The sequence below is a fragment of the Sardina pilchardus genome, chromosome 3 (genome assembly GCF_963854185.1).
Source record: "Sardina pilchardus chromosome 3, fSarPil1.1, whole genome shotgun sequence".
In the NCBI taxonomy this organism is placed as follows: domain Eukaryota; kingdom Metazoa; phylum Chordata; class Actinopteri; order Clupeiformes; family Clupeidae; genus Sardina; species Sardina pilchardus.
The window spans coordinates 36,739,327-36,767,289 of record NC_084996.1 but is presented as its reverse complement, the minus strand read 5'-3'; the positions used below and the strand labels follow the sequence as shown (position 1 = coordinate 36,767,289).

General features: G+C 42.0%; 1 protein-coding gene and 1 long non-coding RNA gene across 2 annotated transcripts; both read right to left on the bottom strand.

Moving 5' to 3' along the window:
* Positions 1-538: 538 nt before the first annotated feature.
* On the bottom strand, positions 539-13,936 carry LOC134077481 (polycomb protein suz12-A-like). The gene is made up of 16 exons (XM_062533115.1): positions 13,030-13,936; positions 11,986-12,032; positions 11,674-11,738; positions 11,210-11,278; positions 11,063-11,112; positions 10,875-10,960; positions 10,392-10,623; positions 10,031-10,130; positions 9,738-9,843; positions 9,066-9,243; positions 6,264-6,352; positions 6,010-6,153; positions 5,403-5,560; positions 4,724-4,925; positions 1,137-1,216; positions 539-941 (listed from the first exon to the last, which is right to left on the bottom strand). Exons 1-16 carry the CDS (start codon positions 13,202-13,204, stop codon positions 542-544), a joined length of 2,181 nt encoding a protein of 726 aa, XP_062389099.1. The 5' UTR covers positions 13,205-13,936; the 3' UTR covers positions 539-541.
* A 1,945-nt stretch (positions 13,937-15,881) lies between these two features.
* LOC134076278 (uncharacterized) lies at positions 15,882-19,311 on the bottom strand. Its single transcript, XR_009938587.1, has 5 exons — positions 19,152-19,311; positions 17,725-17,788; positions 17,375-17,527; positions 16,877-17,012; positions 15,882-16,409 (listed from the first exon to the last, which is right to left on the bottom strand). It is a non-coding gene; the product is annotated as an uncharacterized LOC134076278 (long non-coding RNA).
* Positions 19,312-27,963: the final 8,652 nt, after the last annotated feature.

The following is a 27,963-nucleotide window of genomic DNA, read 5'->3' as shown; positions in this document are numbered from 1 at the left end:
GGATTCTGATTGGAGGGCCATGACGGTATGTCACAATGGTGCGCCATTAAAGACACGCTCACACATGACCTGGTATCCCTACTACTGCTTATGAATGTTCACAGTATATACAAAAGAATGCTACTACCTCGTCGTAGCTAAATGCCACTATCCCACAGCCTAGTCATCTGCTGGTTCAAATGTTTGCAGTAAGGAAAGAGCAAATGGAAAAATGACAAATGCAGCTCCTTCATCTAGAAATGACCCATAAATCTTTTGCACGATTCTCTTTTTTCTATTGGTTTTCGTTTGCTTTTTTGTTAGTTTTATGCGGCTTGTTTTTTCCCTTGGTAACATCTGCCAGTAGTGCACCTTGTAGCAGACACCAAGCACCTGAGACCCTGTACGGAATGCATGGGTACTGTACTGGATAATGCGTCCAGTGGCGCCCCACCCAAAGAGAGCACCAGATTCTTCCCATTGCCTCCTTGATCCCCGTCCCTTAGCCTCCCCAAACCCACCCACCCCCCCCCCCCCCCCCCATCCCCCATCCCCTGGGCCCTCAAAGCTTCTGCCTCTTGTTCTGCCGGGCCCTGCTGGTTGCTCCTCCTGATGCTGATGTTGTTGTGGTGGTGGCGGTGGATGTTGTTGCTGCTGCTGTTGTCGTTGCTGCCTCTTTGTCTGTTAGCGGCCCCTGGCTGGCTTGGCTGGTGGAGGAGGCATCAGTGCTGCTGGGCGCTCTGACGTTGTGCGCCTGGTCGTGCGCCCGCTGCTGCTTCCGCTGGAGGTCGCGCACGCGGGCCATGGCCTTATCGATGGTCGCCACACTGACCAGGTTGAAGTCGTGCATGCTGACCATGTGCAGTGCAAAGTTTCGGCAAAGGTCCTTTTCCACAATGTCACCGCCGTATTTTTCCACAAACGTCATGCAGGCATGGTTCATCTGATTGTCTGCAATGAATCTGAGGGCAAAAACATCAACATGTGTCCCCAGTGAAAAAATGTCATCTTGATTCAAAGAGCTCTAGATGGCCATCACTGATGAAACAATGAGACAAGAATCAATCTGTACAATACAGACATAACAGTAGTGATAAAGAACAAATGAAATGGTGAAACATGATGCTATCCAGCTGATTTAAAATGCACCCACTCACCCATGTTTCATCACGTGAAGATTCCACAGCTTCATGACCTCCTTCTCCCCCTCATTCACATCAGTGAAGTCATCAATTTGCTACAGATAAAACCAAACAGATGACAACTTTTGTTACGATTTGGCCTCCCGTTCACATTACATCATCATTTTCAAGTTCCTGAAATGGAAAGATTCCGACTCCGTTTTCATTGGAAAATGCAGGCTTTGCGTATTCGTGTGGATGATGGTATGGATAAACATCTGAAGACAGTGACGTACAAGTACATGTTCTCTTTCTGATTGGACCTGGTCAGTTCCTTCCCTGATTTGATAATGGCCAGGTGTCCCTTTTCCGGAAGAGAGCAAACTCTCCACAATAACAACTCCCTTCCTACGGTCTATGCTAGGGCTGTCAACGAATATTCTAAATTCGAAGTTATATTCGAATAGTTTTAAAAATCAGACATTCGATTATGAAAATGCATATTCGAATGTGTAAAAACACACCTGCAGTAGCAGAGGCGCCGCTGTCTGCTTTGTGAGTGAATGCGCTCATAGGATGCGCTGCGTGAAGGATCAGGGACAGGTGACAGGAGCCGCATGAGCACAGTCATTATTGAAAGTTGACTACATTGGAAGACAGCAGAAGGTGCAGAGCCCAACTCGACCGCAGCAGAAAACGTGATTTTAAACCCCCAAATGCGGCCCGCCACATCATTTCATATGGCCCGCGAGAGCTTACAGGGTCTGATACAGTATGTGGCAATACATTGCAATACACTGCAATACAATGCACGCACGTGAGACTGACAGGGAGGCAACATCAACCACCTTCCTCTATGATCAGTGTAACTGGCTACATCAGATATGATAGCAACGCGAACGTGTGAAAACAAAATAGACCAGTATTCTAAACTTTTTTAGCGAACGGAGCGCCTAAATTACGCACTCGGTTTAGCCTGCCTGTGAAACGCATGATTGTTTGAAGTGCGTGTGGTTCTTTGAGAGGGGAATCGATGTAAGTTACTTTGATTTCAATTGGTAGTTGTAACCTACGTGATACGTTTACGTCTACGTTTAAAAAGCATACATAATTGTGTGTAGTCCTATCCAAAAAAATCCAGCTTCAAAATCTTGCTAATCGAGCAATTGATTGTTTGGCCAAAAGTGAGCCTATTCCGACCGAGAAAAGGTGCATTCAGATCAGGCAAGCATAGGTAGGCTAGAAGTTTGTTGTAATCCTGTTGCTTTGCATTTTCATTTCGGTTCAAAACGAGCAACGTAGAATCCACACAACACCTTTCAACTTCAAAGAAAAAGTTGGCTGTTTAGGAACAGCTAAACAGCCACGTAGGCTATTGACACTTATTTTGCACGCCCGCCGCCACAAGCTCTGTCTGCAACAAGAGAAGGGGCAGCCTGGCCTCACCAAAAGGCGTAGAATGACACGCCGGTTTCTTAAGTCATCTGCCGTGTTATTTAACACATTTCATGCTTTTGGCTTGCAATGCCGCGCTCTTAAGCGTCCATTTCAGCAGGCCATCACGCAGAAATTAATTTTGTTCATTTGTAAGGAGACCGATCAGTGTCGTGGATGGGGCAGGCTTCAGGGAGTTCTGTCAAGCAATGTAGTCTACCGTATCCCTGTGTAACAGTCACCAATAGCCTAGAATCGAAACAACAACTTTTGGGATTGAAAGCTGAGGAGCTGATTAACGACGCGATGTAACAGCACATGAAACTGAAGTCGGGATAGCCCACTGTAAAACTTCAATTAGCCTAATTTAATAATATTTGTTTCAATCATTGAATGAAGCCTGCTATAGCCTATTTGGGACAAGAGTCACAATCTTAAATTGCTTGTAGGCTACACAAATCTTTATCAGCACTCAACATTTGTTTGTTGTTGTTCATTTTCCGTTGAGCGCAGAGAGCTAGGTGCGCAACAAACGCGAGGGTGCGGGAGAGAGAGAGAAAGTGTGTGTGTGAGTGCGAGAGAGCAAGCGAGAGTGAGGTCTGCGGTGTTGACCTTTGATTTACTTGTTTTTGAGTAGGCAATAGCCTACGTTGTCAAATATATTTATACTTAAATGAACTACCTTTTACAAGTAGTTATGTCTCTTTGTATTAATTTATTATTTTGTCCTGTTATTGACGTAATGCGCGTCATGGACAACATGCGCAACCAGATATTCGAATATAATCGAATCAATCTGTTTTTTTAGGGTGAATATTCGAACGTCATTTTTGAGCAATTTTGACAGCCCTAGTCTATGCTCACTTCGACCTCCACTATCTTAGCGCGCTTGCGGTGAATGGCAACAAATGTATAATCTTCTTCAAAGAAGCTGTTATAACTATATGTGGAAATATACATCCCTGTCGATCCTTAGAAACCGCATGTTATGTTTTAAAATGTCCACCACACAAGGCATTTTGTATGTTTGTTCGCTTAGCTTACCAGATGAGGCTAGCTAGTATAATAGCGAATTATGCATTTTAACGCTTGCTAAGTAGACAGGTTTTCAACGCTTTTCTAGTCAGACCCCTGCATGGCCATTGTTTATCTGACCTAGCAACAGTAAGATAGGAATGTGGGACTTGACAAAGGGCAGACATAGTGGTGTAATGTTGTAATGTGGGCGCACAACGTTTCCATTTCCCTAGTCTGGGAACATAGAACAAATTTGGAAAACTTAAAACAAAACATATACAGTTAAATGTAGACAGAGCTGAGAATCTCATTTGAATGGCCACACCTGTATCCACTTGGCCTAAAAACTAGGACAATTTCTGTGCCTGAACTTATAAGAAATTTCTGAAACCCATTTTAAAATCTTAAATGGCCCTGGCCAAGCCTGAATCAGTGCTCAATAGTGCAACCATTTTGCCCGCACTTACAAGTAATAATGTCTGTGACAAGGTGAAGAAATGCATTAGCTTATGGGTCATTCCATGCCAAACGTACAAATGTCCCCACTGTGACGGTCGAGTGGGGACATTTGTACGTTTGGCATGGAATGACCCTTATACATTTCTCAAACTTCTAGGAATGTTACACAAGCTGCTAAAACAAGTGAATCAAATAGAACTAGAGCTTAAATAATCCAGTAGATCAGAAAAGTGACAGAAAGAAAAGTAGAGCAGGTTGTGCGGTGAGTATCTTAAAGAAAAGACCCAGTTTAACACTATAGACTGTACTCTCAGACCCGGATATGAGACGGGATGCCATGTAGTTATAGAGCGCAACATCTATGAGGCAGTCTATAGGGATTATTAAAAAACGAATGACTCACGTGCATGATTCATGACATTGCGAGTGGATACACTGGAGTTTTGTTTCACTCTTGCTAACAATACATTACAGCATTATGACATGGTCTCTTGAGTGTCATTCTAGTGTAATAATGATGTGAATGTTTGGGTCCTTAAAAGCAGAGCTGTGTGGAAAAGAAACATTGTGTGCTGCCAAAATTTAGTCACTCAACTGCTACTTGGGGGGTGAATTCCTGCCCACTCCCTGACAACATTAAGACCTGGTTCACCGTCTGTGGTGAGAGGTGTGGAGAGGACCTAGGTGTGGTGTGGTGTGGTGTGAGCCCTCACCATGATCGTTTTCTCCCGAAGCCAATAGGGGTCGCGCTCGTCCTCGCTGTCTTCGTCCATCTCCTGGGCCCGCAGCGGCACGCAGTTGTCGCTGTGGAAGTAGAGGCGGTTGTGGCCGCTGGTGTACATGCGCTGCTGCTCCACATCAGCCCCCTCCTCCGGCTCCAGGAACTCCGACAGACTGGGCTTTAGACGTCTGGGCCTGAAGAACAGCGTTTTCATTTACAGGTTATGCATCTTATAATACCCTTCGCTAGACTGGGTAAACCCATCCCGATCTGCCGGCATTTGGATTTCGCCCTGCAACTCAGGCTGGAAACCGGCACATTTATCTCTCCTGCTTCCTGTCCATGTTAGTTGGAACCAATCACAAACTAGCTTATCCATCAGGCTCACCCGGATCGTTGATCTGATTGGTTGAAAGTAGGGCATTTAATTAGAGGCATGCAATGGTGATTGCCAACAAATTAAACCTGAAAGCTGAATATTCCTGACTTTTTCAGAGTAGTGCATATGTCAGCAAGCTCTATAATAACTCTGCATGTCAACAATGACTGAAATTGTATTGATTTGCGGTATTACAATATGAAGAAGACAATATGTATTAATGAATCACAAGTAAGCCACATTATAGGTACGGTTGTGCAGTTGTAATGGGAAATGGTGGTGGAATGCAGACCTGCAGACGAGAATGTGGGTGACTGCTGTCCTCTTGACGGGGCCATTGCGGCTGAAGGCAAAGCCAGGCTGACTGTGAATGTCCTGCGGGTTGCCCACGTACGAACCATCATAACACTCATTTATGGATACGTCTATCCGTGCCCCTTTGGGGTGAGGCTGTGAGGGAATGGAGAATACAGAGCGAGGACAATTTGATTAACACAACACAGCTCCTCACCCACTCAGGACTTGCATCCGTTCAATGGACCACCACTTCAACACCAACACAGATCCAATAACAACTGCCAGTGTCTTCAAGAGCTGTTTCCACCAATTTATGGGATTCATCAGGTCCCTTTCCACAAGTGTATAAAATCAAGCACCATGATTATCAATGCAGACTGCATGGTGCTTAATTAATACACCTGTGGAAAGGAACCTGATGAAACCCATGAATACCCAAAACAATGCCCTGTATTCCGTTTGTCAATAGCCCACGCAAATATCAGCAACATCCTGCTTCTGTTCTGTTTATGACTCCTCAGAGTTTATCTTTATGGTAAGCATACTACTATGCAAAAGTGGGCATGTGAGCAGATGTGGAGAGACAGAGAGAGATCCCTCACCACGTAGTTGAAGATGAAGCGGCTGTGGGAGAGCTTGAGGTGCTTGAGCAGGCTGTAGAGCTTACAGCAGTTCAGGGTGCACCAGGGACAGTGCAGGTCATCCCGCGCCTCTGTCTGCTGACGCGTGTTATTGTTGTAGAGGAACTGGAACAACACAACAAATGGACACATAAGGGAAAAGAGGTACTGGGCTATATGCCTGTACTGTCCTACATGTGGAGGATTCTTCACAGACAACAAGCTTTCAGCTTTACCTGATAGATTATCCTGGGCTTCTGCCGTGACTCTGCCACAATCTGCTCCTTCCTCAGGACAGTGTCAGTGCTAACTGGCTCCTTTACAGCTTTTGGAACAGAAACAAGAAAGTCATTAAAGGGATATTCCGCCATTTGTGGAAATACGCTCATTTTCCACCTTCCCTCGAGCAAAACAATCGATATTTACCTTGTTCCCGTTCATCCAGCCATTCTGTGAGTCTGGCGATACAACTTTTAGCTTCAGCCTAGCATAGATCATTGAATCGGATTAGACCATTAGCTTCTCGCCTGCTAGCTTCATGTTTAAAAGTGACTAATATTTCTGGTAATTTTCCCATTTAAAACGTGTGTCCTCTCAAGTTAGAAAGTGCAATAAGACCAACTGAAAATGAACCCTGCCGTTTTTCTAGGCTGATTTGACATGGAACTACATTCTCATCTGGCGTAATAATCAAGGCAACTTGCAGCTACTGGCACTACTACTGCTTGATGTCTATGGGGACTATTTTCAGATGCTGCGTACGATATCACTGCGCCTATGGTACGTTTGCAAGTTGCCTTGATTATTACGCCAGATGAGAGTGTAGTTCCATGTCAAATCAGCCTAGAAAAACGCCAGGTTTCATTTTCAGTTGGTCTTATTGCACTTTCTAACTTGAGAGGAGACACGTTTTAAATGGGAAAATTATCAGAAATCTTAGTTACTTTTAAACATGAAGCTAGCAGGCGAGAAGCTAATGGTCTAATCCGATTCAGTGATCTATGCTAGGCTGAAGCTAAAAGTTGTATCGCCAGACTCACAGAATGGCTGGATGAACGGGAACAAGGTAAATATCGATTGTTTTGCTCGAGGGGAGGTGGAAAATGAGCGTATTTCCAAAAATGGCGGAATATCCCTTTAACAAACAAGAAGTGTTTGCATGCATTGCAAGAAAATCAAAAATTCCTCTGAGACCATGTCCACACGTAGCAAAACAATCTCCTCCCCCCTCCGTTTTACCTGACAGCGTATCAAGAGTATTTGCGTCCAAACGGATCCATCAATACGACTCAACACGCTACTTCATATTCCAGGCCTATACGTGGCGCTGTTTCAGTTCATCACCAAATCACCAAAAACGGAGAGGAAGAAGTTCTAACGAGACGTCGAGGTGAAAACTTTTACAGTTTATGAGTGGAAGGCTAGAGCATACCTGCCAAAAACTCCCGTTTCCCCCTTGTTTCTCTCCAATCTTAAAGGGATATTCCGCCATTTTTGGAAATACGCTCATTTTCCACCTTCCCTCGAGCAAAACAATCGATATTTACCTTGTTCCCGTTCATCCAGCCATTCTGTGAGTCTGGCGATACAACTTTTAGCTTCAGCCTAGCATAGATCATTGAATCGGATTAGACCATTAGCTTCTCGCCTGCTAGCTTCATGTTTAAAAGTGATTAAGACTTCTGGTAACTTTCCCATTTAAAACGTGTCTCCTCTCAAGTTAGAAAGTGCAATAAGACCAACTGAAAATGAAACCTGGCGTTTTTCTAGGCTGATTTGATATGGAACTACACTCTCATCTGGCGTAATAATCAAGGCAACTTGCAGCTACTGGCACTACTACTGCTTGTTGTCTATGGGGACTATTTTCAGATGCTGCGTAAGATATCACTGCGCCTATGGTACGCTTGCAAGTTGCCTTGATTATTACGCCAGATGAGAGTGTAGTTCCAGGTCAAATCAGTCTAGAAAAACACCAGGTTTCATTTTCAGTTGGTCTTATTGCACTTTCTAACTTGAGAGGAGACACGTTTTAAATGGGAAAATTACCAGAAATCTTAGTCACTTTTAAACATGAAGCTAGCAGGCGAGAAGCTAATGGTCTAATCCGATTCAATGATCTATGCTAGGCTGAAGCTAAAAGTTGTATCGCCAGACTCACAGAATGGCTGGATGAACGGGAACAAGGTAAATATCGATTGTTTTGCTCGAGGGGAGGTGGAAAATGAGCGTATTTCCAAAAATGGCGGAATATCCCTTTAAGGTCATCTCCTGCCACCCTCCCGTTTTGTTGTTTCTCCCGAAAAACTCTCGTAATTTGCATGGCCATCATACTTCATTCGAAAATCACTGATCCATTCATTTTCTGACAACAGGTTGCCATACACCCGACACATAGCCTACGCAATCACTTCGCCTACTTCAATTTATTTCAATCGTTCTGGCACCTGGCAACGTAAACCCAAATAAGGAAACCGGTGCAGTTCACAGCCGAGTCTCGCAAGCAAGCGGGCTAGTTAGCCTAGGCTACTCCAGAATTAGCTGCTGTGAAATGGTTGGAATTGATTAACACATCACAAACTGTTCTTGAGTGTTGGTAGCCTAACTTGTGTCCTACAAAATCTGACAGCAGCTTTGGAGTTTTGGAAGTAGGCTGCCTGCAGGCAGCAGTTGGATAGGCTGCATAGGCTCTAGGTAAGGTAAAAACAACGACCGAAATGCAGTAACATTATCACGTTATTTTGAAAGCTAAATGTTGACAGGTATGGACTAGGGGTCGAGGAGTGTGGCGATGACATCATCGAAACGCAGGTATGCGTCTTCCCCGTCCAAACGAACGCTAGAGGGATGCGTATTCGAACTTATGCACTCTGGGACCCGGTTTCAGATCGATTAGTTTTAGGGCTATGCGTTTGCAGTATTCGTTTGGACGAACGGCCAAAACGAAGCAAAACAGCTGCGTTTAACCCAAAACTCGTCTCCGTGTGGACAAGCTCTGATATGGCCACCAGGTGTTCACATCCAGGTGAATATCTTACCTGCTGTCTGCGGGGGCTTGAGACTGCACGGCCTGCTCTCTGCAGCGCCGCTGCTGCAGTCAGAGTTGCGCGTGGCCAGGGGCTTGGCCACCGGCGCCGTGGAGCGGCTGGACGCGTCTCCTGTCCAGCGCAGGGTGAACTGCAGCGTGGGGCCCTGGAAGGTCAGATCAGGCAGCCACTGCGGGAGGACAGGGAGTGAGAAGAGGCTTTAGTCAAGTCAGGCTGGGATTGGAAAATGAAGTCATTTGTGGACTTTGGGAGTCCTTTTGGTTTGTCAGAGACATGCTCACTGTTGCTGAACATTCAAACCCTTCAGCCTTGTATGAGACAGGGTCTAACCACCAACATCCACCCACAAGCCTATAATTAACCCCCAAAACAGCTGCTGAGGGAAACAGCATGCTAGGGTTATGATCACTTTTCCAGAGTGTATCCTATCATATATGATTTATTACGAACAATTACTGGGCGTGTTCTATGCAGTTGCTTGTGAAAGTCAGGCTTGCTTGCAGCTCTTCTTGAACACACACACACACACACACACACACACACACACACACACACACACACACACACACACACACACACACACACACACACACACACACACACACACACACACACACACACACACACACACACACACACACACACACACACACACACACACACCTTCTGATCTGCAATGGTTTCCCATGTGGCTCTTTTTTTACCAACTGGACACTCCTCCATTTCTTGCATGGACACTTCATACTCTCCATCAAGTAACTGTAAACGCCTGATAGACACAAACAGAAAAACGGATAAATACAAGTGGCAAGAGAAATCATGCACATATTATATACATTTAAAATGACCCCTCTCATTATCATCTCCCAATACTTACGCCAAACATAAATTATTACAAGCAAGGGGAAAGTAACAACTGTGGGAAGTGACAATTGTGCATGCAGCCTACAACTTACCGATTCTTATCAAAAACAGTCATCTGGGCCACAAACATAGTTTCGCCATCTTCCCTGGGTAAGGAGCGCTTTTTTCTGCTCGTCATTTCCTCAACAACACCTGCCATGACACATGAAATGAAAAGCATGTTCAGCGCACAACTGGCCCATCACGTAGTGCAGCTAGAGCTACTCGCAATTAATCACCATCACATGCAGACCACGTCACTGTCTTAACGAATGACAAGAATTGAACTTGAACGGCGCTTAATCTTAACCATGTTATATTATTAACTAAGGACAATCTGCTGAAACAGCGAACGTCCTGCTTCACTTCGTCTCTACAATGATTAGTGGAAAGTGGACAGGTGCACACACACACCTATGTTCTCGTTGGCCTCGCCATTGGCCAGGCCGCCGAGCTGGCACCTGGCCGGCCAGGGCACCCTGAAGAGCAGCGAGTAGGACTTGACCATGTGGCTGTTGCTGGGCTCAAACTCCTGGCTGGACACCAGCAGTGTGGGGAAGGCCCCTGGCTTGGCCTGGCTGCCATCAGGGTTCAAAGGCACCTGCTTCTTACCTGTAGGCACTTGCTTTATCGGGCAGCTGACATCCTGCGCACAGCACACAGCAGACAGGCAGGTTATATTACTGTTATAAGATAAAGGCTCTTGTCAAAATGAAAAAGGCAACTGTCAGAGTGACATGGAGAATGCCCTCTGCTCAATAGCCAACAGGGTTTCTGTAGCACCTGAGGCATGACCTGCTTCTTATTAAAAAAGAGGCAGCCAGTTAAACATGCTTTTGACAATGCGCACTAAGCAGTTTTAACTTGGTTTATATAACAGATTGATGAGATTGTTACCTTTCTCTTCTTGTGACAGACTTTCACTAGAAGCACCTCCAAGGGCACTGTGTTTTGTTCGTTCTCCGATTTCTGCGATAGCTTTTCTGATATACCATGAAAACAGAAGTGGAGAGAGTGAATTTACCTCAGGAACTGAAGCATATAAGAAAATGCAATACAAAAACTATTGCATGTCTTATTCCCACCTGTTTTGTGGAAGAATCCAGTGAAAGTCAATTGCAAATGTGAAGCCAAGCTGTAGTGAGAAAAGCAAAGAGATCAGTTTAAAAACCAGAATACTGAGAGAGAATTTTTTTTTCCATGTGGGTTAGGTAAGAATGTCACTTTCTCACCTCTGAGACTCTTGCTCTCCTCTTGCCTTCTCAACCTTGTGCAGCAGATCATCCACTTTAAAAGATTTCCTGTGTGAAGAAAACAAACTTGCAACAAAGGGTGTTTCTCACCTAACAGGACAAGGATACTGGTCTGATCAAATATTTCATTCAGGTGCTTGTGTGCATTACAGTTAGCTACATGCATTCGTAACATAACACACAGACACACAAGCACAAACACACAGGTATATCCCCTGCCACGCACACACACACACACACACATTAATGTAATTATTGAATATTCATAGTATAGCCAGTATCTTCATTCTTAGTGTAAGTATCAACTTCTTTGATCCATGCTTCAAATTAGAAGCAGATACAAAAAGCTAAGCGTGGCATCTTATTGGTCATATTTTGCATATGAACTTCATTGTCATACAGAATACACAAAAGCCAAAGCGTGGTGAAAGCACATCGATTACCTTTTGGCATTTGTTCTTGAGTTTCGATGGGACATGTATGTGAGAGTCCTGTGCAAGAAGATGGGCTGCAAAAAACAACAGATGTCAAACTTTTTCAAACCTGATCAGAGGTCTACTAATGACATCACACAGAGGCAGCCGTTAAAAAATGGGGGTTTCCCTAAAAATGAATAATCAGTTTGAGGTGTGATTTAATTTTCCACTGAATGAAAATTTGCAACATAACTGTTAAACCCCGCCTCTGAAAAAAACATTTACATACGGTATGCAAACCTGTACTACTCCAGGACCTAGTCTATTGTATATACTCACTGCAATCAAGTTCCTGGTACGCAGAAATCTATAGATCTGTGTGGGTTCTGTGAGAAAAAAAACAGATAGCCATCAGTAACGACCCTTCACTAGGTGAAACAGACTTCCTGTATCAGACATGCTTATCTGTCAAGACCACTGCATCTTGAATGAGAGGAAAACAAAGGCAAGGGAACTCCAACTCAATTTCTTTTGAATATGACCGACATAGTTTATTACAACATTATACACTCAAGAACGCACGTGTTGTCAATGAAAGGGCACGTGGCTCGTTAAACTGAAAGTCAGATATAAACGTGACCAGCCACTTGTATAGCTCTTAAATGATCCCACATGTACAGTAAAACCTCTGTCCAGGAAATAACTTGGTGTTAACTTAAACCATAATGTGCACAATATGGACAATACATAAATAGACCGGCTAATGTTAATCGAACAGAATCTGGTGTTGGAAGCCATCTCAAAAACTAGTCCATTGGTCATCAACTACGTTAATGTTGGCATAATGCTGCACAATGGTAACTGACAGACTAACGAATTGTATTTTGTTTTGTGTGCAGAAAACCAAAACTAACGTTAGGCTCAACTCAAAATGTATTACAATGTTGAACTAAAAGCTAGTTAGCTAATGTTACATGACAGCAACATCTGGTATGAAGCTAGCTACTAGCTTCAAAAACGTTATCTATAAGTTGACTACATAAAAAAATAGTATGGCATCAGAGATTTGTCAGATAGCCAACGTTATCGTCCAGCAACAAATTATAATGCTACTTCAAATGTTAATTGGTTGGTTGGCAAACTCAAGCAATTCACCGGTTAGGTGCCAGGGGTAACGTTAGCTATCAGCTAGCTTATCAGGGGAAAGTACTCGTTACCAGTGCGAGTAGCACTGTCCTCACCACTTAGCCAGCTAGCTAGCACAGGCGGACCATATTAGCAAGAAACATTCATCCACAACAATCAGAAGTTCGACATTAGTGAATAGTGACATCTTTCATTTTGTCACATCGACAAAAGAATGATGTCAGGGCCAAAACTTACTTTCAAATGCCTGTAAGAAGAGTTCATGGTCAGCTTGAATCTGTTCCATTTTGGGCTTCTTTGAAGTCATCACAATTCCGGAGGACTGAACACCGACTTTGCCCCCGGTACCATAACCAAATCCAGGACCAGAACCAATACCTCCACCACCCGAACCATATTTATGTGGGGCCATCCGAAAATCTACAACTACTTCACCGAGCAAAAAAACACTTACAGTAGTGGCAAAAGTCCACTGAGTCTTTCCCTAACACAAAGGAATTAAAAATAAACGGCAGGCTAACTCAACTAGTTAGCTAACTTGCTAACTTTAGCGAAGTTCTTTCAAGTATCAGTGGTTTAGGATAGCTTTGATAGCCAGCTATTACTTGTGGAAGCTAATAGCATAGCTGTCTTAGCATGTCACTCACTTGACAACTTAGCCATTCCTTTGTCTTTTTCAGTCGAGTATGCAAACTAACCTACCTTAAAAATTATCAATTACAGTAAGGTACCTACGTACAGAGGTAGCTGTAACTAGCTAGGATACAGGTTCCCCACTAATATCCAGCTTGCTAACCTGTCTTGTCGTAAACCTGAAGTACTTCCTGCCTAGCTAGCTATCGCTGCACTACATCTAACGGTCGGGTAGCTAGCCAGCTAGACACTGGGGTTGATCTTGCAATTAGCAAGTAAGCTGATCGCAGTTGAAAAAGTGGAGGCAGGTCATTGCTCCTTTGAAGAAGTAAAGTATTTTAGTCGGCTATTTTAAAAACAGCGAGACTACTGAACAAGACTGCCAACGCATTATAGCCTCCTTGTAGTTATATTGCATTTGATCCTAAAAACTATACCAGTCTTTTAAATTTCATCATGTAATGTTTAAAATGTATTCTCCTTCTCATTGACTACCAAACATAGTTCCCTATGTAAACGCCCTCCCACATTCTCTTTAACGAATGACACACGTTGTTTGATCATGTTTGATCAGCTGGCGGTTACTATTGGACAAATAACGCAACTTTACGAATGCAATTGCGGACCGGTTATGTAGTGGATAACCGCCAGGATAACTTCGACTAGGTCTATGGCCATACTTGAAGTCATTGGCAATGCATCCAAATCCTTGTAATGTGTGGGCCATAATTGCATGCTACAGTGCATATTCACATGCATACAGTGAACGTTGTAATATTTCAAACTTAAAGCCTGCACAGCTTCAAGACAGGCCTACTAATTGGCGTAATATAAGGCGGTCTACAGGAGAAAGTTCAACCACTTGACACAATGGTGCCAGGAGCGCAACCTCTTTCTCAATGTCCCAAAGAAGAGAATACAGGAACCCATCACCAGTGGTAAAACTAGTAGCTAGGCTACCACAGGACCTCAGGATAATGCTATCTTTATCCTCCAAGAAACTAATGATAACATCTGTTTGGCCTAGAATTTCTTTAATTTTGCCTATTTATTATTGTAGCCTAATCATTTCTAATCAAATAGCCTACTTTATCAATGCACCATTGTTTTTACTGTTTTATGAATATCCTGAATTTCTTTCATCATTTTACTAACATTCTCTTTAAAAAGTTATCATTGTCGTTGATGATTTCATTGTTGTTTCTTAATTTGCACATATCTGCACATGTAGCCTACATTGATCATGCATAGCGATCGATCGGCTATTTATTCTATTCTTTTAAGGTAGCCTAAATAGTAGCCTACATTGCACATATTTATATTTAATTGAACTGTAAACCAACTGTATATTGTATACACTGCACTAGCCTATATATTTTGTCCTGTATATGCACCACCTGTCTTGTAGGCTTACATTGGACGTGTACTCTGCACAATGGCAATAAAATCTAATCTAATCTAATCTAAATAATTTCATTCAACATTTTATCTAATATATTTCAGGCATTTCTGACAGGCTTTAAACATCTTTCATGTCTTCTGTTCTCCTGTTCAATAGCTTGTGTTGCAGATCTTCTAGAAGGCACTGAACTGAACTGATTTGTTTGATTGAACTTGATTGGTTGATTGAGAGAGAGAGAGAGTCAGCAGCTTGGTATTAATATCACAGAGGACCGCCTTTGTATTTCGTTCAGCTGTCTGGGCCACTGTACTTCTGGGTTGTTCACACCATGTGGTGAAAAAAGTGCACAGCAGCTCTTCCACCTCAGACACCTGAAAGAGTTTGGCATGTGGCAAGATCCTTTGGTCATTCTCTGGGTTAGGCTACATCAGAGAGTAGTGACATCTTTGAATAGTGTGGGCGCTGCAATGTCATTATAAAGTGATGGCCCAGGGCATCAGTGGGTGTGAGCTTCCATCCAGGACTTGCATAACAATGATACGTCACAAAACCCGCAGAATATAAGGAAAGACTCACCCCAGTATTTTTCAGCTTCAGTCTTCTGCACAGTAAAACGGCCAGTGTTAATTTTACTCTATGAGTGTTAATTTTAACACTATTCCAGAGTTTATATAATCCTCACTCGTTAGTGTTAAAACAACACTTTCCATAGTGTTGACATATTAACACCAGCCTAGTGTTTAATAATTAACTCCATCAGAGTTTTACAATTAACACCAGCCTAGTGTTTAATAATTAACTCCATCAGAGTTTCAAAATTAACTCTGTTGGGAGTTTAATCAACTCCATCAGTGTTTCGACCAGTTTCAAAATTCACTCTACTGGAGTTTAATATTTAACTCTTATCAGAGTTTCAAAATTAACTCCATTGGAGTTTAATCATTACTAAGTTTCTAGAGCCTGGAAAAAGGTTTTGTGCTTGCAAAATAGTGAGCAGAAACGAAAAATAATCATCCTAAATAATAAACATATTAATCAAACCACAGAAAATGAATTACTTTTCTTTTTCTTTATTGACCTTTGGCATGACATGGCTAAAATAATGTGCACAGGTACAATATAGGTCACTGTTCGGCCCATAGACATTTTGTTTAGCCTTACACTTGTACAAATCATTAACTGTAACAATAAACATTTTCCTCACAATCATATGCATGGAAATGTTCAGCAAAACACTGAAATAAAACATAACATAAAATATAAATTAAGAGAATTTAAATAATACTGGCAAACACTGGAATTTCATCCTTGACTTAAGTGCAAAGAACAAATCCCTCCCCATATTCAGAGCCATCAATCTTGACCCATGTTATCGAGTACATATCGACAGTTTTGTTAAGTGTTCCGGAGGTATACCCACACTGTAACTTGCTACCTTAACATAACTTCAATGATCATGGTGTTCACGTATGAAATGCAAGGCTCCCCGAGTTGTTCTTGACCGAACGCGGGGACACTCATCGCCGCAGTTTCTGGACGCCATGCCATAGCCTGTCCCACTCGCAGGGTCGTAGAAGTGTTCCTGTAAAAAAATGTAGGCAAGAACTATGATTATCACTCTGCAAGGAAGTTGTCTGCACTCAAATTTATCAACTTTTCCACCACATTACATGTTCATTTGATTATTCACTCAGAATTTATTAAATGATTTAACTCAAAAATGGAGTAGGGATGTCCCGATTTCGATCGAAATTACATCTCAATCTCATAATTCGATCTTAAAGGAAGAATCAACGATGTAATGTAGCCACACCCCAAATCTCACGTCCAACATATATGCCAAGACACACACACACACACGTGTTGGCTTGACTTGACTTGATCAAACCAAACCCTGTCAGCAGACATAGGTCTCTAAGACGCCTGGAAAAGATCTGAAAAACTTGTGAATGTAATTAAGCTGATCAGAAGTTTTCCAGGCATCTTGGAGACGTATGTGTGCTGACAGGGAACGGTTAGTTACATTAATTTATTCAAAACGAAACCTACCCATGCATTTCAATCATGTGGCTGATGGAATATTCACAAGAAGTCTTCTTGTGCAGTGAATCAAGGTGCTTGATCTTCTATAATCCTCCATTATTTCCTCTCCCCCTGAACTCTTTTCCAGAACCTCCTGGACCATCTATACATAAAAGAGAAACAACAACAGTGATACACTTGCAAACAGAAAACATACCTGCACCTAACTCCACAATACAAACAACCTAGGGTCTATTTATGGTAGTATGGTATCAAAATTACATTATTTGGTGGAGTTTTGAGCCAGACCGTTTTTTGCGTTAATACCAAATGGGTTTGCAGTGAAAGCTAAGGCGGCAGCTAGCATATCAAAAGAGAAACGCTACTTTATACCACTGAGGGTCTCTAGTGACACAACATGCCCGCTGATTTGACACTGAACAGAACAAGAAGCCAGGCTCCCGCATTTTAGAGACCGGACAGACAAGGATTTCTCCTGGTGAGATTTTAATTTCAAATACTCACTCGTTTGGCCTTCTCTGCTGCGTCTCCTATGGCAGGTGTTATCACCTCCTGCACCAGTGGATTGATGTGCCTTGTTTGAAGAGTCCATATCACCCCATACCACTCCACTCAAAAGTGAAGAATTTGGAGTAGAAGAATCTACTAGCGCAAATTCTGCAAAAACACAACATTGGAATCTTAAAGGGTTGCTTTTAGAATTCAATAAATCTAGTCACTGATTTTAGTTCATTCAATTCAACAAAAGGGTGAGTCTAAATCTTTGTATCATCTCAGTGTCATTAGCATCAATGGGTGAATAAAAGCATGTTCAGGAAATTTAATACTAATCTAAGTTTCACATAAAGCCTCACCTTTAATGAAACTTTCAAAAGAACAGGCTGCAGTGAGATACTTTTTTAGTCCACGGTGCCGACCCTGTTAAAACAAACAAAATCCATGATTACATCAATACGACAACCACAATGATTTGACTATCAACAGTATATCAACTAACTAGCAACAGACTTCTAATAATTCCAATATCATTCACCATGACAAACAGCAGTGTTTTGTGTTCAAATATGTTGACATACAGTAGTCGCTACTGATTTAAAGCAACTTGACTGGTATTAAGTCAGATAATTTCATTAGGCAGTACTATAGTCTACACTATCCATAAAAAAATAGAATTAACATGTATGTCTGCTCAGCTCAGTTGTATGACTGATGGACTTAATATCCTTCTGCACTTGCATGCTTTAAGCTTGCATATTTCTACAAAATCTGAAATTAGTCTCAGCTGGCTAACTTACTTCTAAGATCTTTGACTTACCTGCACCCTCAATAGTTGATCAAACCCAAATAAAACCAACAGAAACTCAGTGGCATACTGAGAATGTACACTACACCTAACCAGAGCCATATAGATACATAGATAGTATCTATGGCTCTGCACCTAACCAACCAGGCTGACCGTTACCTGCTACAAATGCCTACAAAAATGCCCTCGTGGTCACAGCTAGCGTTAGCTATCAGCTAAAACGTATAACCCGAATTAAATACAAATAGTGTTGAGTTAAATCAAACGTCAATTTGTCGACAGACTTATAATTAGGCAGTCAACGGATTCCTTAGTGCTGCTAGACGAGCATTTGCCACCACACGAGATTGCTAAGAACAGTGGAATCCTGGCTGTAACCAACAAGCTAACAGATGGTTATAACCTAACCAATCTGAAATGGTCACGTTTATGTTCTTTTGTAGTACTTGGGACACTATTCTGACATCAATATAATATTGTAGTCGACGACCAAACCTTCCCGAAATTCGAAAGGAGGTTGAAATTTTAATAGCAGCCACCGACTGTGGTAATAGCAGCTAGCTAACATGCTAACGTAACCGCTAACCGTAACCAGCTAGCTGCTAGCGGTTACGTTAGCATGTTAGCTAGCTGCTATTATCACCGTTGGTGGCTGCTATTAAAATTTCAACCTCCTTTCGAATTACGGGAAGGTTTCGTCGTCGACTACAATATTATATTAATGTCAGAATAGTGTCCCAAGTACTACAAAAGAACATAAACGTGACCATTTCAAATTGGTTAGGTTATAACCCACCGAAGTTAATGTTAGCTTGTTGGCTAGTTTACAAACAATTTTCCAGCTAGCGACCTAATATTACTTAGTAGGTAAAACACGTTGGTATGAAAATACATACTTGTGATGTTACATTACTTAATTGTGTATTTGTCGTAGTTTTCATGCTAGCTTTCACAAGTAGTGGGGAGAAATTACTTTACCTTTTCATATCCCGCGCTGAACTTCAATGGCGTCCGTCTTCTTTTCAAAAAACTGAAGGACCGGATGTTCAAATAACTCCAGCCCAGTGCGCCTACATTCACTCCCACTTAAAACACTAGCTTGCGAGTTTTAATTACACTGTAGGTGTACATGCATATTCATTTAACTCCGTAAGTTACACTAATTAACACTAGTCAACACTGGAAAAAAATATCACCAAAAAATCAACACTTTTCATTTTACTGTGTGGCAAGCGGTTGTTTTCCAATTTGTTCCTCTAGGCAACAAGGCTGATTATCAATGAACTATGAGGGTCCGTCACCTTATCTGTGATCACTCATGTGCACATTCACAAACCCACATGGGAGGTCAAACACTCTCCTCATAAATATAGCCTATCATAAAGATACATGTATATTGCATTTTTTTTAATAATTAATATAAGGAGTGATGTAATACATTAATACACAAAAAAGAGGTACAGACATGTGGGTGTAGCCTACCTGTTTGCAAAATTACGCATGTCAAATGGACCTTCCTTATGTATCATGTATGAATGTGTCTGTCTGTATGTTAATGTTTAATGTAATGTTGGAACCTGTACCAGCTACTGAAAACAAATTCCACCTGCCTGGCTGTGTAGTCATTAAATCACATCAAATCAAATCAAATCAAATGAAGTATGTTTCTTTATCTCTGTATGTTGCATGTTGTCATTTGTTTTCTTTAGGGGATGGGAGGCACGAGTAAACTCAATTGAAGGAACCAATAGCCCAAAGAGAAAAAAACATTATGGTCACATGGTGGCAGTATATACCAATTTACTTGGCCTGCCATTCGGACTTTGAGTGAAAAAAGTGGGAAACCTGACACAGGGGTTTCCATTCATTGTGTTTGAGGGCTTACAAGATTTTTAGATTAAAAAAGTTTTTACCATGAATTAACACATTGTTGATATTCTTCTATGTTACTTTGAATAGGTGTTGGCAGTATTGAGATCATTTGGGGAGACATGCTTATTTATGAATTGATTGCTGAACTACTGAGTTATGTTCTAAACTGAACTATCAGTTTACGTAACTATTTTTGCTGTCAAAAGTGAACATTTCAATCATGTATGAAAAGCATGGTGAACATTAATGTCATGTATTAGACAATACAGCTTTCTTTTTAGTGGATGAGCTGTTCAATGGTGTTAGATTCAACGTAATTTGTATGCTATTCACTTTGTGATGAGTCATTCTCAGTGTAGGACATGGTCTACGATACAAAAACTCTGAGATCTTCCTCTCACAAAGTAACAAATGAGAACCACACAGCATTGAAATTTGTAACACTGTGATAATGGGCTCTTTTTGATGATGTCATAATGCCTCGCAGATTAGCTCTTCATTGTGCGGTTTTGGTTTATAGAGGAGAATGTCACAAAGAGGCAGGGCACAAAGAAGGACTCAGAAAGAAGAGAGAATGAGATTTTGTGAAAGATGAGTTTAAAAAAGAGAAGAGCATACAGAGCAAAATGGACTTGTGACTGAGTGTGCATTGCATTCATTGTTGGTGTGGTGTGGGCCTTTCGTACACACACACACACACACACAAAAATGTATTTTAAAACCATTCAACATTATCCTCCAAAAAAGTTGAATCTCTTAACTAACTGATTAAGACATTGGAATTCATGGAAAGACACAATATGGTATTAGAGTGCAATGAATGATGTCCCCTTTTAAGTGCAGTATAATGTTGAACTTCATACACCATTGTGCATCCCTCTGGTTGTAATCAAACTCCACTATGTTTTATTGAGTCAATCTCCTCATGTCTGATCCATGATTTCCCCTTTACCTTCCTTCCTGCTTCCAATATCCTTCCTCTGCATAACTTCTTGGTGCTCTCTCTCTCTCTCTCTCTCTCTCTCTCTCTCTACCTCTGTCTGTTAGGAAGATAATTTCTCCTGAACCTCTATCTCCATTAGCTGCATGACATGGAGCAGTGGGACAATTACCCCCAACCCTCCCCCCCACACAAACCTCTCACATATCATATTTCTCCCTTTGCTACATTCCCACATGGAGACGGAGAAAGAGAGAGGGAGAGAGAGAAACAGACAGAAGTGAGAGAGGGTTAGGGAGAGAGAGAGATTATTTCGACATGGCAAAAAAGAGTGATCCATCCTTCACTTCCTGCCCATGGCTCAATGTCATGACCCTGGTGGGAAGCAGGGGCCTGGAGCGCTGGGGTTTTCACAACGCGAGGACGGCACTTTGACCTTAATCCCCAAACCCTCCCCACCTCCACCTCTTCTTCCTCCACCCGCCTCTAGACCCAATCATCTGAGTCCCTTTACCTCCCAAGGACCCCCATTCTCTCAGGTCTCCTGTGGTACATCTCTGGGTCTGACCCACTGTCAAGTCAGTGCAGCTACATTCATCTCAACACATCCTGTCAGCTGAGAGAGCTGTACATGGCTCTCAGGCCTAGTGGTGTCAAGGGAGGTCTGCAGATATGAGCTCAGGGAGATGGGACTCCCCCAGCAGACCCAGAAACACTCGATCATACTCCAAGGCCTTCCCTCATCCAAAGCTGGAAGGTGTCAGGATGGAGAGAGCCCTTGAGAGCGAAGGTCAGGAAACTGTTTCGGTCAATAATTCACACCCTCAGAGGCGCAAGGATGCTGCCGCACTTCTGGACCGGACAGAGCATATGGGAACATTCTTGGTGTCAGTGATGCTGGCCATTTAGTAATTAAGAATATTAGTTACATGCAGTAAAGATTTTCTTTTTATAGTGCTAAACAGTTTTTAAGAAATCTAATGGCCCAAATGCCCTCTGATCATGCCCTTGCAAAAAAGAGCAAAGGAAAAGTGTGCATGATAAAAAAATTAAAACATCCTGAAAAAAAAAAATCTTCTGAATCCTTCTTTAATCCTTGACTTTCTCTAATCTTCCTGTTCCTTCTCTCTGGCTACTCCTTTTTTCCTGTCCACAGCGTGACCCACCCATGCAGGCTTGAGGCTGACAGAAGCTGGTCCACAGAAACCAAGCATCACTGATCAGGGGGATTGTGTCATATTGAGTTTGGAGTAAAGCCATCAAGACATGACAGACAACAGGCACAAAACAACATCTGCATTTTATGTCCAAGGTATCACACAAGAGTGATGGGTGGACTCACTGGACTGGACATGGAGCCATGCCCACTTGCACTGGTACACACACACACACACACACACACACACACACACTCATAAGACAATTATGTAGGTTGGTATAATATCATATTCATAATTCAATTTTGGCGGAAAAAAAGACCCATCCCACCAGGGTCTGTGTTTACAAACTCATGCTGTCTTATCATGTAATGACAGAAAGTTTGACTTACCATAATGCTTCACTGTTTTGATCACATTTGTTTCTGTGAAAAGATTCTGAGGCTTGTGGCACTTAAACCCATGCCACTAAATAACTGCCGAGCTCCATAATGGATTGTGGTTGGAGAAAGCAGGGAGCATTGCAGAGAAAAATAGAGGGATAAGAAGGAATAGGCAGAAAGTAAGATAGAGGGAAGAAATGAACAGAATACTGCTCTGTTCAAGAGATAAAGACATGTATGATTGAAAGAACTGTTTATTTTAGTGGGTAACTGAGAACAAGATCAAAAGTGAATGATCTTAAAACATGTCTCAGTTTGCCTAAGACTGTCAAACAATATCTTTCTGATGGTGTCCAAGTCTAATTAAACTCTTTTGTAACATTTTTGCTCTGGTAAACATGAATTTATTTAAATCTGACAGCCAACTTCATGACAACCTCCATACTGGGTGTCTTAACACAGAACATGTTGGTTCCTTTATTCAACTTTTGTAAACTCAGTTTTTTCTGCATGACTGATAGCTCATCAGTATGTTACATCCAAGAGACAGCTGCGGAAACCAAGGCTGTAATCATAGCACTAATTTATATAATAATAAATTGTTATAGTACACTGTGGGCCAACAATAGGCTAAATGGCTAAATAACTGACAGAGAAAAGGAGAGCAGAGGTGCAATGACCTCAGTTAAGCAAAACCTGATTACAGAGAATTGCTGTGAAAACACTGACTTGCTTTGCACAATAATCCTCTGCTATCACCTCCTGTTTCAGCATTAAGAGATATCACTGCCTTCTCTCTCTGCCATTCATCTTCTGTAGCAGGGACTACCAACTAGAATACATTCGATACAAGGCTAAATGTGCAACCAAATGTGCATAGCGGTGTAAATTCATGAACACATGAAGTGATATGATATAAAGAGTATTATTAGACAGTTTTTACAGGACACCCATTGTGCTGTACATAATTATCACTTACATGATTCATTATTAATTATGTGTATTAATAATGAATTTGTACATGTAATATATCTTGGTCATTGAGATTACCTGCATAATGATCTCCCAGCTACAACTGAAAAGATAAGAAGGAATAATAATCACTGACAATTAAATGTTGCTCACATTTATCACACACACACACACACACACACACGCACGCACGCATGCACGTACACACACGTACACACACACACACACACACACACACACACACACACACACACACACACACACACACACACACACACACACACACACACACACACACACACACAATGTGCTTGTATTTGGTAAGGATTTCCAGAGCATTAGGAACCAGACATGTGTACAAGTTGAAGGACCCTGGAACAAGGTTAAAGGCTTTGAAAGACCCTGGAACAAGGTTAAAGGCTTTGATCTGTGACCCTAAGGCTAGCTACACACACACACGCACGCACGCACGCACGCACGCACGCACGCACACACACATATTCTGTCTCTCACAGACCCCCACCCACCACGCAAATGATAAACCAAAAACAGCAATTGCAGGTAAAGACAAATGTATATTTGGTAGTAAACAATCAACAGTATTTTGCCTTTGCATTTATTCTCCTCTATTTAAACATTCAAATCAAATTTATAGCACCATGGACTACTGTAATAATCATGGATCCTAGGACATAGCTGGTCTGTTTGAGAAGGGTCCGCAGAGAGTGATAGATCGGATCACTTTATGGAGGGCTAAAAAGCAATGGATCAGATCAGGTTCACAGGAGGAAGGAAGACCTTAGGAAATAGAGAAGATCAGATTATCACAGATAGACATTCAATACTTCCCATTGCCCCAAATACAGAGAGAGAGAGAAGAAGAAGAAGAAGAAGAAGAAGAGAGGAAAGATAGAGGGTCTTCCTTCTACTGTCATGCTCTGGAATCCGCTTTCTTTTCTTCCAGCATACACTCATAAATGGTGATTTGTTGGGCATTACTGCCATGGAATGTTACCAAATTTTATATTTTGTTTAAGTCTGTCAGCTATTCAGAAGTTGTCAGCTCTGAAGTGCATCAGGCGAAAAAGGTCAAATATGTGACATTAAAGCAACATTATTTTTTTTTTGTTTGTTTCTTCAAAGAATGTTCCCAAAATCGTTTCAGTGGTTCATCAACTCGTAACAGGGTGAATGGCACTTCTGCATTCGCTTCATGGCCCTCTATCGGCTATAACAGCACTAAGTTTACCAGATTGGGTGGTGGTTCTTAGTCGAATGAGACATAAGAAACTACAAATTAGACTTGCTTCAATGTTGCAAAATCCCTTGTCTGTGGACATTGTTAGTTGTTGGATAACCTAGCGTTTGTACGACAGAAGAACGTTTTTTAAAAAGTTTAAGCTTTAGTGCTTTAAAGTAGGCCTAAAGAATTCAACTTTTTGTAAATTTTCAAACCACTTGGTACACATTTTTCACTAAGGGAACAACCAAGTCAAAAAGCAACAAGAAAGGTTCATGCTCCTACCCGTGACAACAATGCTACATAGAACAATGCACACATTGGCAATGCCAGAGACCCTATTCCCAGTATTATTCCAGTGAGTGTAGCATCAAAATGGGTTTAAAGTCTTTATTTTATAAGGTAAAAGAGCTACTTGAGTTAATTGAGTTGCTTTAGGTGAGCATAGCCATATTGCTAATACTGCACCTGAGTGAGCTGAGGAGCACATCAGGTGATGACCAGGCTCTCTGCTCGAGGGCCATCAGAAAGCTCATTTCGCTTGTGCTCTGGTTTTATGATACCATATTGATTAAATGTAGGTGAGGAACATGTGGAGCCACTCCTCCGTGAGTGATGTTATTTTCAGTGCACATCCCAAACTCCTCTCTCATCTAAGACAAAATGCAGAGAGTACAATCCAATTCAATTTTCCATCAGATGAAAACGTTCACCCCCCCCACCCCCCCCCCCCAACAAACACATACACACATAGACACACACACACACACACACACACACACACACACACACACACACACAAACACTCTTGTGTTTCACCACTTCAGCAGTGCAATACAAAGCCCTAACTCACATGGGGATGACTCAATCCCATCTCCACTGATGCCACCAGAGAGACTAGAGGCCTAACGGTGACAGTGCATGCAGCGAAGTTCTGTGTTCCATTCATTTTCAATTGCGGGGAGGAAACGGTAGAAGAGCAAGTTGGATGAAGCGAGCGAAAAAAGTTGCAGAAAATGCAGACAGAATTTCGCAGGCGGCTGCCAGTCAGATTGTTGCCGCCAATCAGGTTGGAAAATTGCAGGACTACGGCGTTGTTCGATCAGTTAATTTGATAAGAATAGCTTTGAGGGCTTTGGAGGTTGCTGTTGTTGTTGGTAAGTTAGACATTTAATCAGGGACATACTTTGATGGAGTGCCAGTTCTGATATAAAGACAAGTGACGGAATAGTCAACCAGCCAATTGGAAGAAAACGTTTCACTTTGTTGCACTTCTAAGTTATACATGTGCGGTAAGCATTCTTCAGCAATAAGCCCCCTGGTGTGGAGCTCGTCGGAGATGCTACAATCAGGCACAATGCAATTAAGCCTGGATGGGCGGAACACAGAGGAGAAGAATGAAAGGGGGAGAGAAAGGATAAGAAGAGAGAGAGAGAGAGAGTAACAAGGCAGGGGGTGAGTGATGACTCACTCTGAGTAGCTGTGGTCATCAGAGGAGTGAGAGTAACATGCACAGGAGACTTTAATGGAAGTGTTCTCTCTCTCTCACACACACATATTCACACATGCAGACACAGACACTGAAGCATACACAAAGAAACAAAAGCTTACAGATGATCACACACACACACGCATGATCTATCTGATGTATTATACTTGTACTGTTTCAATCTTTTTTCATGTCTTAATTGGTTTACTCACCAGTCGCTGTATGTAGGCATGTGTGTGTGTGTGTGAGAAAGACCCATGGCTGTTAATTGCAGTGAGCAACACACACACTCACACACACGCACATTCAAACATATTGATGTGACACGGACACTAAACAAATACACACAAGTCTGCAGATGAGTGCACAAACACACACACAATGAGTATTCACTAAGGTGAAAGACCCAGAGAAGCAGAGGTATACATTATGATATAACGCCCCAACTGTATAACGAGCCACTAGATCTGACCTTGTCACCTCACGGTCCTACAAAGCTTTGCAACAAAACCCCAAACTTTCAGGTCAACAGGTCATATGTTTTACTTTACAGTATACCCTCTACAAACATTTATGACATTATGTATGATCTGGGCATGATATTTGTACTATTTATTTTTTTATGTCTAAGTTGGTTTACTCACCATTCACTGCATGTATGTATATGATGTGTGTGTGTGTGTGTGTTCATGAGACCCATGGCTGTAGTTAATTGCAGTGCAATAAACCTCTGTGTCCATGGGGAGCTGCTCAGTGATTACACGTTGTGTGGCTTCTGCACAAACGGCATGGGGTGTCACACAGAGAAAAGCACGCTTGCGCTAAAACACGACACACACTGTAAACTTCAATGTCTGCTCCCAATCAAAAGGACATTCCACCTGCTTACTCTCTGTGGAGAGACGTGTGTGGTCATTTGATTAAGAGTCCTTGTAGATTCAAAGAATGTGGCAGTGACACCCACCAGTGTGCATGCATGTGTGTCTGCTTGTGTGTATTCTGTTATAATGGTTGTCCATTATGAGAGGCTGGTGACATAAGTTGAGCATAGTGCACTTGGCTTAACCCAAAAATGGCAGGCACATGTGTACAGTAGGTATGCATATCACACAAGCTCACTAACCTGTCATTGGCAGCTCAGAAAGGTCATATTGAATTTACAAGTTCCATTAAATCGCTTGGAAATTTCCAATAGTCATCCCCAGAGCGGTAGATAAAACAGAGTGGCGACACTCCCATAGACCTCCATAGGAAAAAATGGCAGCGCTTTTTCCAGGCTATTTCCTCGTTATGGGGCTTTTGGAACTGTTTACAGCCAATCTCTTGGTCAGTAGTCAATGAGTTAATTGATTACACCTTCCAGCATCAGAAGTACATCCCACCCTCCTGCGATTCAGCCATTCAGCACAGGTTTTTTTGGAACTTTTGATCGTGGCGGCAACATCAAAGAGTGTCGCAACTCTCTCTTTCTATGGCTCTGGTCATCCATACACACACACACACACACAAGCATATTCATGTAGACACAGACACTAAAGCATACACAAATATCGCCCCAACTGTATAACGAGCCACTAGATAACCTTGTCACCTCACGGTCCAAAGCTTTGCAACAAACCCCAAACTTTCAGGTCAACAGATCATATGTTTTACATTACATTATATACCCTGTACAAACATTAATGACATTATGTGTGATCTGGGCATGGGTACTATTTCAGTCTTTTTTCATGGTTT

Coding starts and splice junctions, on each gene's coding strand:
- LOC134077481 (XM_062533115.1), bottom strand. CDS start 13,204: ATGGCCCCACATAAATATGGTTCGGGTGGTGGAGGTATTGGTTCTGGT. Junction 11,113..11,209: donor GGAGAGCAAGAGTCTCAGAG/GTGAGAAAGTGA, acceptor TTCTCACTACAG/CTTGGCTTCACATTTGCAAT. Junction 10,624..10,874: donor TCTGTCACAAGAAGAGAAAG/GTAACAATCTCA, acceptor TGCTGTGCGCAG/GATGTCAGCTGCCCGATAAA.